At 40.5% G+C, this 13,053-nt stretch overlaps 1 protein-coding gene across 1 annotated transcript in view; it reads right to left on the reverse strand.

Annotated features, from left to right (window-relative positions):
* SLC25A12 (solute carrier family 25 member 12) overlaps positions 1-13,053 on the reverse strand; it is a 166,051-nt gene that overhangs the window by 75,457 nt on the left and 77,541 nt on the right. The window contains exons 6-9 of the mRNA XM_088470550.1: positions 12,388-12,534; positions 10,709-10,847; positions 10,122-10,215; positions 8,859-8,943 (exon numbers count right to left, since the gene is read on the reverse strand). Coding sequence (XP_088326676.1) covers positions 8,859-8,943; positions 10,122-10,215; positions 10,709-10,847; positions 12,388-12,534 — 465 coding nt within the window. The remainder of the gene's footprint in view (positions 1-8,858; positions 8,944-10,121; positions 10,216-10,708; positions 10,848-12,387; positions 12,535-13,053) is intronic.

Here is a 13,053-nt window from a genome sequence, read left to right on the forward strand (position 1 = left end):
AGGTTAGGGTAAGTCACCCCCTCCGGGAGACTTAGGTTTAGGGTGCAGGCAGGGGGGGGGTTAGGTTTGGCACCACCAGGGGGGGAGGTTAGTGTAAGGCACCACTAAGGGAGGGTTAGAGTATTTACCTCTCCTGTTAGGATCTTCATGGTCCGGGATTCTGGCATCGGTATTTGAACCGGTGGCTAATGAGCCACCGGTATATCATACCTATTCCGTGGCAGATATTGTCCAGTCAGTGACCAGTGGGAATGAACACACATACTGTACAATGTAAGATATATTTCTGGAATAAGCACATAAATTTGCTCATACATGTTACGAATAGAAAGGGAAAGCGCCTCCGCTGCAACACAGAACACAAATTTAAAAAGAACTGACGCGGATCTGTCAATCACACAAAGTGGCGGCAGCCTATCAAATCACTAGGAGCTAAGCGAGATCGCTGGAGGCATGAGACATAAAAGGATAGGCAGCAAAACCTTGAAATTGGCCCAGTTCACAAAATAAACGGCTCTGCTAAAGGTAAAATGCTGAACCACAGTGCTAACTTCCAGCGCAAATACTGTTCTGTGACGTCACGGGTGACGGATCTAGTGCTAACTTGCAGCGCAAATACTCTTTTGTGATGTCACTCTCTCTAAGGAGAGACATGTGGATTTGTGGGGATGCAGAAGTTTGGGCGGAATGGGGCTGTTCCTTGCCAAGGGACAGATTAGGCGCATGACTGCGCTTGCTTTGCTCTAACATGAAAATACAAGAGTTTGTTTTGCATGGTGAGATTATTTAAATGAGATTAAAGGTTAGAGTTGGTGCATTTATAGAGGCGTTCCCTGTTTAGTGTAAGTGATATACACAGGGCTATATCTAATAGTGTGCAGGATTCTGAAACTGACGAGATTATTTTGAGTTAACAGTCAAATTTAAAGCAGGAATATTTATTAAACATTGCCGTTTATGGCACACATCCACTAGACGATTAATTGAGCGATATAACAATATCGTTCAATAATCGTTTGAAAATAGTTTGAAAGAATGTCTAAAACAACCAGTGATGTGCGCTCCTGCAGGACGTTTAGACATCTATCATCGGGCAAACATGTAGTACAACCTGATGATAACGTCAGGTTCGACGTGTTAGCAGATGATTGATTTGCCTACACTGAACGACTGCTCGTACAGTGTAGGCACAGCGTTCAGTGTTTGTACACTGACAAACGACTGCACGATTACAATGTCGTAATCGTGCAGTCATTTGCCTGTCTTCTAGTGGATGTGTACCTTTACACTACTAACTCAATGAGTCTTGGCAGTTTCAGAATTTTGCACACTTTTACATTTGGCCCACAGTCTTTATTTCTCTAATATCGGGATACACTATACAATTATCGGGGTGATCCCCCTGACATCCGCGGATCACCCTGGTAATCGCATTGATTGTGCGGGCGATAGAGGGTAAAATATCGATCGGCCGGGCATGCCGGTTTGCATGTCTGTCCGATGCGATATTTTGTATGTTAAATTTTGGGCAGTGTATGCCCAGGTATCCGGTCTTTAGGTCTACAATAAAAAGGTAGACAATGTTTAGGTAGACAATACAAGTTAGACAGGCAATAGGTCGTCAGGGCCTGAAGGTCGACACACTAAAGATCGACTAGTAAGAAGGTCGTCAGGGCCATTAGGTTGACACACAAATGGTTGAAACTTTTTTTTTTTTTTTTTAGGGTTAGTGTGAGGCACTTACCCAAGGGTTAAGGTGCCTACACACTTGGCGATTTTTCACACGATTTTTCCGATTCCGATGAATTGTGACGACAAATCGTGTAAACTATACCCAATTTAGCGTTGGTGAGCGTACCACACTCACGTGAAATTCCAGATGTTCTGGTCAGTGAGGAATCCGGTCCACGGCAACAGCAGCAGCAGAAAGCATGCATTGCTGGTGACATTCATTTTGCCTAATCGGGAATAATCTGAATGAACAAGCTGTATGATTTAATAAAGACGCCTCTACGGGAAAGAACATCTGGAATTTCACGTGAGTATGGTACGCTCACCAATGCTAAATTGCTAAGTTTACAGATATGGTCAGACGGTGGTTGGAGTTGGAAGAATAAAGATACCCTTTATACGTTTAACCACTCATGTATATATGCAAGTTGGGTGCGTGATAAGAACAATCCTTCCTCGTCTGTTGATGTGTAATAATTATATCGCTGGGTAAAAGAAAGATCGACCGATTGTCTCCCTCCTCTTCTCTTTTGTTTTATGTGCATCTCTGAAACATCGAGTGATAAAGAGAAGACGCAGGATTGGGACATAATCGGGAGAACGAATCCCAGGACTGACTTGGTTCATTGTAACTAGAGGACTTCCTTTTTTGCTATAGTATATGTATTTGGTGTTGGGTGGACACTAGAAGTCCTTGTTGATAGTGGCTGCTTTTATTGCGCTTGAGGAGTGGAACTTCTGTTTATTTGATCTCCCAGTGTATGCCTGCGATATCTGCTGGGTGTCAGGCTGCCAGATAAAATGTCTGGTCTAACAGGCATTTTATCTGGCAGTGTATGCCCAGCATTACTGATTTTATCACCACCTGCGAAGCGCTGGATGTATATTTCATTGGATACTTTTAATAGGATGTATTTTGCCCCTTCCAGCTGCAAGAAGCATTTCTTGTAAATCCAACCACCTCTCGGCAGGGTCTGAACGCCCATCATTGTGATTGGCAGTCATAAGAAGAACACATGCACAATTACAAGAACACAGGCGTAAAAGTGACAAATGTGTACAAGGAGGTACAATGCAAGAAATGAATAGACCAAACAGCAATTCAATAAAAAAAATCTCATAAATAGAGGCATAAAAGAAGTATAACGTATTTACAGAAAATACTGGACTATATTTCAATTATACAAATTTACTAAATTAAAGTTTAGTGAAAACAGCTAAAGTCACAATTACAGGTCAGCTGCCAATACCATCGCTTAAGGCAGGGGTGGGGAACCTTTTTCCTGCGGAGGGCCATTTTGATATATATAACATTATTCGCGGGCTTGGTGCAGGCCATGCCCATCCGTGTGACATCATACGGAGCAGGGCCACAATCGCCGGTGATTATAGCAATGCCCGGAGCATCCTGAGAATGCTCCGGGGGCGGTTGTAAGGGCAGCGGAGTGACCATCTGAAGCGTTTTAAGGATGCTCCAGGCGGCACTGCTGCATAGATTCTGGCCGCAGGGTGCCATTCTAGGCACCCTTTAAGCCAGATGAGGCTTCCCCATCCCTGGCTTAAGGAAATAAGAACTTAAAACTTTAAACTGCTTGGCACCCAATTTATCTCAACAAGTAGTCTACAGACAGAAGCAATCTTTCAAAAAATAATCCACCGAATTCTTTTATTCTCTTCCAAATAGCACTGAGACACGATACCTGATGAGGAGGACAATTTTTCAGATAATGATGCAACAGATACAATGAATTGAATTTCTAAAAAGCTTTTAACAATGAATTAATTTCAAAGTATGGCACTCAGTAGAGGCATCCCTACAAAGCAAAATGCACAGGATATTTTCATTTTTTATAAAAAGTTAAGTGCCACTTGCAATGAAAATGTACACTTGTCCTGTAAACTCTTGGCGCCACCTGGCAAGGGGGGGTAAAATGCCAGGCACTTTTGCCAATTCATTTTTAGTATTTCTACTTTACAGTGTACACAACTATTTATTTACAGGTGTGTCCTTAAACATTATTCCATTCTTTATTAGAAAATCGGCACCTTGTCAGATGAGATAGTACATGTGGGTATTAAATGTACTCTAAAGTTTATTTTATCTATTTGAACAGTCATACTGACAGCTTCCACAAGGAGCGGATTTTCGAATAAAGAATTATTACTTAAGTTAATTATCTGAAGAACATTTATATATTCTAATTGGATAATACTACTATGTTTATTCTTTTTTAATTGTAATTTTTTTTCTTTTTTTATATTTTTATCTCATTCGGTCCTATGTCCATAAACATTTAACAGCTTTTATACACCTGTTGTGATGCACTGTATAATATTATATTGTTGCGTAAAAAATAAAGTATAAGACAATAAATATTGACTTTTCAATTTAAACAAAATATTCCAAAGACTCTAAAGTGCCCACCATTTATCAAGCGAAAAGTACTGCACAAATGATATACTTCTAGTAAGGCGTTATGGAACACACGTCCCTTCCTAGCAGCTGACTTCAGTAAGGATGATAAAAGATGGAACATGGAACAGGATAGCATACACTGAAATAGCTAAACTTATGGTGCATACACACGGTCAGATTTTTCCTTCAGATATTAACGATAACGATTTAAAAATCGTTCAGTCGTTCATATCTGAAGGAAAATCGTTCATATCTGACATGCCTGAACGATGGACGATCAACGTTGCGCGTTCCCGATGGTCAGATAACGATTTCTGATATCTGATGTGTTTGCAGTCAGACTTGGACGATTCCATTCATTTTAATGCAGTCAAAAATCGTTCAATCGTTCAAAACTTTGGTAAAATCGTTCCAATCGTTTAATCATTCATCTGACAAATCTGACAAGTCTGACAAATCTGACCGTGTGTATGCTCCATTACTTGGGCCTGGGCGAGTTACCTATAATCTTCTCCATACCATGACAGTGTATTGTAAGCTATTCCGTATCACCTACACTATTTTTTTTTTTATTTAAATTTCATTTTTGGCTGGTTACGACCTGTTTGTTTATTACATGGGAACATGCTTTCACATGCTCATAAAAAGATTTTTCTCATTGGACTCCATGGCAATCTTCTTATCTAGTGTACCCACCTGTTTTCAGTTCATTATTCACTCCACCCCCATCTCACGAAATTGGTATGTAATACCGGCAGTCGGAATGCCTCTTGTCAAAATACCGACAGTGGCATCCTGATGGTCGGTATCCCGACAAGGGCCGGGTAAGTATTCTAACCCTCCCCACCCCCTAACCCACCCTGTTAGTGCCTAAACCTAAGTCTCCCCCCTTCATGCCTAACCCTTACAACCCCCCCCAGGAGTGCCTAACTCTAACCTCCCCCCCCCTGTATTTCGATGTCTGTCTTAAGTCCTGTGTCGGGCTTGCACCATCGGGATTTAGACTAGCGGCATCCCTTCCGCAGGTCTGCTAACTACATCCCCCATCTTACCGGTGTCACTGCGATGCAGGCTTGTGCATGTGAAGAGGTTTGTGGGGCAATCCCTCTGTTAATATTGGACCCCAAGTGTTTAGACCGGGGAGCCTTTAAACTAGGGGTGGGCAATAAGCTGTTGTAGAACTACACATCCCAGCATGCCCTGCCATAGTTTTGCTATTTATCCATGCTAAAACTGTTGCTGGGATGTGTAGTTCAAAAACAGCTGTAGGGCTTCTTATTGCGCAGCCCTGGTTCAAACTATTCTCCGATGGAATTCAAATTCCATTAGTAATCCAGCATAAACAGATCTAACTGAGACAGGTGTTTTTTTATTCAGATAACTTTTGCAAATACTTGCAAAGATGAATTTTGCCACACACAGCAGATTTTGGGAGAGATATTTAAAACTTTCAGAATAGGAAAAGAGGAGATCCAGGTCAACCAATCAGTGTATTTATAAGTTATTTGGTACATTCTGTAAAATGATAGCAATAATCTTATTGGTCGCTATGGGGAACACTCAACTTGTCCTCTTCATAAGTTTGGATAAATCTCCCCCAATTTGTCTGATATGCCAGTGAAGTATACAACAACCAGCCACATCTAGCTGCCAGTGACATTATATGGCAAGCAAGGGCTAGAGAACGTATACTCTGCGTCACGGCAATTGTAAACACGATATTCAATCAATCTCAACCTCTGTCAAACTGTGCAAACCTTTACATATATATTTTTGATCATTATTTGCAGCGGTTATAGAAGGTAACCTATACTTAGGCCTAGTGGTCCTTCACAGATAAACAGTTACAATTAAAAGCAGATATTTAAAGCTCACTTAGCTCAGTAATAGGGATTTGGAATATAAATTGTACCCACATTGGACGTAAAGCGGCTTATGTAATAACCTGCGAGATGCAAGCTCTGGCGCCATTCCGGCGAGTCTGCTCGTATTTTTAAATAGATGTCACTTTAAAAATATAGGCAGGCTCGCCGGAATGGCGCCAGAGCGTGTATCTCGTAGGTTATTAAATAAGCCATTAAATGTTATTTGGTAGGAGTTTCTTTTTAAGTACCCCCTAGGGTATGGTGCCCCATATCATAGCACTGAGTATCTATCTAAAAACAACTCTGGGAAAGCTAAAGAAAAAAAAAACAACAACCACCTCAATGTATATGTTTAATTGTTGCTGCAATTAAATAGTCATCCACCACAGGAAGTGGACTTTGTTAGTTTCCCGCTATAAAACAACCAAACTTGACATGTTGCATTAATCTAATTGGAACTTGTAAACAACACAGCCAAGTTCCTTAGGGTTATTCCATATTTACAGCTATGTCACAGTAGATATATCCCTGTACCCAGATGATAGAACTATTCTGTTTGTAGTGCACATGAAGCATTGCTTGATGTTACAAACTGATTTACTTGTACAACGTTTGCCTTCCCCAATGAAGGCCGTGTGGAGCATGTAAGGGAACAAGGAGCAGGAGTAAGATTTCGCTCTTGCCTCATTTGTCTCTGTTGGTGGGCCAGTGACGTCCAGTGTTGTGACATTCACCAGCCCGGGGCGACAGGTTGTGAGCAATTCCAAAATAAGAAAGAACCCAACTTCCTGAACATCTGTGCATGACACTTCTGTGCCATAGCGCAGGCCTGTCAGATTTGGACTTCACAAGCTCTGTACTCAGTGTGACTTGCACAATATTAGCTTTACTCCTGTGCTTTGTATTTCCTTATTTTTTTCCCAGAAAATGACTACAAAATAATCTTTTTACCGTTAAAACAGAACAAAAACATGTTCAATAAAAAAATTAATTACTTAAGGTGCGCAAAAATACCTGCTGCCTACTTATAGTTCTTAAAAAAGAGTGTCACCTACACTCTAACATCAAACTAGAAAACAAAATTATGCAGAACACAAGATTGCGCTGGTAAACAAATACTCAGATTAATAGTAATGTCCAGATGATTGGTGCTTTTGATAACGTAGCGTCAATGTTGACCTCGGCTCATGAAGAAGATAATTCATCACATGCAAAAGAAGAAAAAATATACAAAACATTCAAGTCCTTTTCTAGATATTGGCCAGTCATAAAAAATCCAGAGGTCTATATTTTTGTAGTGTGGAAATATATCATAGCCCACTCTCTATAAAGCAGGTGGTCTGAAAACACAAAGGTTTATTTTCCAACCCAATGTTCAACCGATCTACTATAAATTGTCAGATGATAGGAAAGCGTACCCAGACTCACATCTCATCAGCTTTCACATGCATATAAAGGTTTCTTTCTGTAGATTTCAAACTCTCTCCTCCTCCTCTTAATTCCTCCTTGTTCCCTTGTATATGAAGTTTGCCCTAAGACAAAAAAGAAGGGGAGGAACGGAGCTCGTATCAGAAAGAATGGTTTATTGATAAAATTTAACACAGTGCAGAGTATATGGATGATAACACTGTCATAACATAGGGGTAGATGGTATAGATAGAACACTAAACGTTGCAGTAATTGGATACCGAACCTCCTCAAAATTCCATCAGCGTAATGCCCCAAAATAAATAAAAAACAGTGGTTCAAATCATACCGTCTGCAAGTCCTTTCACCAATGCGCTTCGATCAAAACAGATGATCTTTTTCAAGGTGCACCTTGTAAAAGATCATCTGCTTTGATCGAAGCGCGTTGGTGAAAGGACTTGCAGACGGTATGATTTGAACCACCAAATCTGCAAGTCCTTTCACAACGTGCTTCGATCAAAACAGATGATCTTTTTCAAGGTGCACCTTGAAAAAGATCATCTGTTTTGATCGAAGCACGTTGGTGCACCTTGAAAAAGATCATCTGTTTTGATCGAAGCCCGTTGGTGCACCTTGAAAAAGATCATCTCTTTTGATCGAAGAGCATTGGTGAAAGGACTTGCAGACGGTATGATTTGAACCACTGTTTTTTATTTATTTTGGGGCATTTCACTGATGGTAGTTTGAGGAGGTCCGGTATCCAATTACTGAAATGTTTAGTGTTCTATCTATACCATCTACCCCTATGTTATGACAGTGTTATCATCCGTATACTCTGCACTTTGTTAAATGTTATCAATAAACCATTCTTTACACGAGCTCTGTTCCTTCCCTTTTTTTTTGTCTTAGGGCAAACTTCATATACGAGGGAACAAGGAGGAAATAAGAGGAGGAGAGAGTTTGAAATCTACAGAAAGAAACCTTTATATGCATGTGAAAGCTGATGAGATGTGAGTCTGGGTACGCTTTCCTATCATCTGACAATTTATAGTAGATCGGTTGAACAAGAAACCATTATGTGTTTTCAGACCACCTGCTTTATAGTGAGTGGGGCATGATATATTTCCACACTACAAAAATATAGACCTCTGGATTTTTTATGACTGGCCAATATCTGGAAAAAGACTTGAATGTTTTGTAGATTTTTTCTTCTTTTTCATGTGATGAATTATCCTCTTCATGAGCCGAGGTCAACATTGACACTACGTTATCAAAAGCACCAGCGCCATCTTGTATTCTGCATAATTTAGTTTTCTAGAACAAAAACATGGTTTGCACCCTTTTTTTTGTGCAAAAGCAGTCTAGGCACTGACATACATTTACATCCATAACAGATTCCGTTTGCAGGGAGTTTGTTTGGTTGTTTTAAGTCACCATACCTGTCTTTGGATTTCAGCTAAGTTGTAAGGCAGTGCTCCTTCCTCTAGGGGCGCTGTTCGCTCAATATCTGCCAAAGTAAGACGTCTGTAAACAACAGATAAATATTAATACAGGGAGTAACTTTGCTAAGCACACATGCATTTCCGGGATTTACACACTAGTAACAAAAAGGATTACAAAGTACCTGTCGCTTACAGACTGTGGAGGCAGCCATTTTGTGGGATGAAACAATATACTGTAAAATCTATTCATTCCCTAGGAACTAGTACATAATTGCTCAAACTACTATTTAATAAAGCCAAAGCAATGATATCGCTATTACCAGGAGAACATGGTCACTAGGGGCAGTATTCCACTGATGGTACTGGCAAAGCCAAGCAATGATACTGCCATTTCCAGGAGCACATGGCCACTAGGGGCAGTATTCCACTGATGGTACTTGTAAAGCCAAGCAACGATACCGCCATTTCCAGGAGCACATGGCCACTAGGGGCAGTATTCCACTGATGGTACCGCCACTTCCAGGAGAACATGGCAACTAGGGGCAGTATTCCACTGATGGTATTAGTAAAGCCAAGCAACGATACCGCCATTTCCAGGAGAACATGGCCACTAGGGTCAGAATTCCACTGATGGTACCGCAACTTCCAGGAGAACAAGGCCACTAGGGGCAGTATTGCACTGATGGTACTAGTAAAGCCAAGCAACGATACCGCCATTTCCAGGAGAACATGGCCACTAGGGGCAGTATTCCACTGATGGTACCGCCACTTCCAGGAGAACATGGCCACTAGGGGCAGTATTCCACTGATGGTACTGGTAAAGCCAAGCAATGATACTGCCATTTCCAGGAGAACATGGCCATTATGGCCAGTGTTCAAATGAAGGTTACAAATACTCGTCTCAGCTGAACTGCTGTCACTTAAGTTAGTGGACCAATGTGAAGTATATAGGTGAAGTACAGGGACACATACTGTATCTGGGTAATGAAATAAAATGCTAAAGACTTGTCACCTCCACATACCACTGCCATTGCAATACACACTAGAATAGAACCTGTTCGATATATGGGCCTCCTATCATATAATGGTGTTCTTACACCATAATCTTCTTACACTTGACAGATTCCCCATATCTTCTCTTTGTGGTGCTATTGGGAACTCTGCCCTCACTTACACAGTCGTTTCATCCTGTTCTGCTCTGTGCATCTTGGAGAGAATTGCATCTCTCCTTTGGAAAAGAGAGCGACCCATAATACTTACCCAGTAGCATTGTATAAATCTGCGAGCTGGAACAGGATGTCAATTTCCAGTGGGGTAATCTGCCCAAATTTGTTTGCAGAATTAGCAAATTCCTCTGTAAGAAGACAGTAGAAACATCCACGTTACAACGTAAGCAGCATGGCTAGGCCAACAACTCACAATTTCATAATTTATTCATCTTAGTACAATCAGTCACAAAGTGCCCTATGGTTCACCCCAATTTCCTTCTCCCATCTTTTGTCTCTCAGCACCACAGAAATGATACGATGGCTGGGTACATGTATATTTATGCTGTCTTAATGTTCCTTGTTAAATACTCCCGCCTACCAAGTATGGTTATGGGCAAAAAGGATAAAGGGCTACTTACTGCGCAGTAGATGACGCGCCACCTGCGTCATGTATCCTACACACTCCAAGTTACACCATTTACAGTATCAGAGTAAGCTCTGAAGAGACAAGCACATGCTCCTGAGTTATAAAACGAGGATCTGGAGGAGTACAAGCTATGGAAGTGACCCACCAGCAAAGCTCTGATAACACGCTACACAAATACTCTGAGTGTAAAAGAGAAAATCATAACTATGTACCTTTGGTGACTTCCAAGTCTTTCCTTGAGCCCGCCAAAGTGCTGTATATCTTTCGTACAAGCTCCATATTATTCAGCAAAGAGTTGAAAGCATTGAAGTAGGAGAAGCTGACTTGGTGGGAGATGGTTCCCCCAGCAGCCTACAAGAAAAATAAAAAAGGAATCGGTGTCTGAGAATGTGGTAGTGTTGCTATCGTTACATGGCATAGGCATTTTAAGAGATAAGAGGGACTGTGTGCAGCATCCACCCCCCCATATACTGGTTTCCGGTGATGCCATAATTAAAGTGAGGTCTTCAGAAAAATGGTGCATGCACATAAGATAGCACACACACTGGCACAGTCCCAGAGCCATCTCCTGTGAGAAGATGGACAGAAAGATGGTGCTGCCGCACCATTACAGATACGTCACTGTTACTTAAGACAATAATAGATCGATGTCATCAATACATACAGATGTCTCTTGTTTCTTAAGAAACACCAGCTAATTAACCTGCAAACTTGTATCGACCATTTTCATGACAGTAATTTGTAGAGGTTTAGTGATAGAACTCTCATAATCACTAATACATGCACTCTTTTATATAATGTATACAGCACAGATTTTTGTACACTATTTAGCTGCTCAAAGGCCGTGTTACATGTCAGCTTTAAAAATAGATAAAATGTATCAATGGGCATGGGTCTGGCGGTAAATCATACCAATTTCCTTGCACGAGATAGAGCCAGTTTGCAGTATCAACTTGAATATGGTGAAAAAGGCTCAAACCTACTTCAACAGAGGTAGGCAAATCACTGTAGACATTTCATGAACCAGTTAAAAGATACAATATGTTAATTTGAGCATCATGCTTTTGGGGTGTATGTAATGGGATGGTACTGAAGGGGGGGAGGTGTCAACCAGATACATTTTTTGGTTGTTTCCAAGTCTGACAATGTTCTCTATTGATGTTGCACCCATCTCTTGTCAATACAGTAGTTCTTGCATCCAAGCAATTCTATTGTAAAGGCATTATTACAAATCAATACGATAAGTAGGAGAACTCTTGTGCAGTAGAAAAACATTATGGTGAAGAGCGGAGAAACAATGGGATCTTTACTGAATTGGGAGCTCTGTAAGCAGCCTTACCATTACCATCCTAGAAACTAAGCAAAGTTCTGTAACAAGAATATTTTATTAATTAATCCTGTAATATTACACATGAATTAGGAGGAAAAAAAAATTATGAGATCAAACTGTACATACATTTTTTGTTGTTGACAAACAATTTTGTACTATTATTATAACACAACCATAAAGTTAGCATATCTGGGATCTCTTCAGTTCCACACAAACTCATCTCTGTCTTCAGTAATGATCAGTAGAGCTATGAATGAATACAGTAAGCAGTGTCAGTGACTGGCCAAATGCTAGCCCATCCAATTGAAATTCAAGGTACTACAGTACTTGACATACTCAATTAAAATTCAATACATGTGATTTAGTAGAGATGAGCCACACAGGGACAACAAACCCTTGTGTTCTATAAAATACTAAACCAGCAATATGAATTAGATTGTGTTGTTTGTTTTGCGTTACCTTTTGATTCACCACTATTGTTCACTGTGGAGATTAGTCTTGCTTTGATGTGCTTGTACTGACATTTTATATACACAGATATCAATTGCAGCCATCACTTACGGAGACTAGATTTTCTTCGACAAATGGTGTAAGCATATGCGACCGTATAGTAACCATAATATCATGGAAATCCAGGGCAGAAATCATCCCACTTTTATTTTTGTCCTTCTGCGCAAATGCTTGTCGGGCATGTTCCTGCTGCAGCTCCTGAAATCCAGCATAAGATCCAAAACTTTAGGCATTTGTATTACTTATGTTACACAGATCTGACCTGACAAACTACTATGTACACACACTCTATTATTAGTAAAAATAAGTTACTATTAAGTTGGTGGAGATGTGTATGAAAATAGACAGAGTTGGCAAACAGCCGAGCAATTTATAAATGGATAAAATAAATTAAGTCCCATAGTTTAATGACAAGGGGAGTTAGGTTGCGGGAGGGGAGGGTTAGGGCTAAGCTGCAGGAGGAAACGGATGGTATCGACGTTTCGGATTTTACTCCGTCCTCAGGATACAATATATCCTGGGGACGGCGTAAAGTCCGAAACATCAACAACATACTTGTGCGCTGCTTTATCATTACAAGAACGCAGAGAGTACTGACATTTTTTGTAATAATATATATATATATTTTTTTTAATTGTCTGTTGCCGGGAAATGTATTGCTGAAAAACCAGATATGTGAATTGTTTTTATTCTGGTCAGCATGAAGATCTCTGTGGC

This window comes from Taudactylus pleione, unplaced genomic scaffold, assembly GCF_031769625.1.
Source record: "Taudactylus pleione unplaced genomic scaffold, aTauple2 ptg000004l, whole genome shotgun sequence".
NCBI lineage: Eukaryota > Metazoa > Chordata > Amphibia > Anura > Myobatrachidae > Taudactylus > Taudactylus pleione.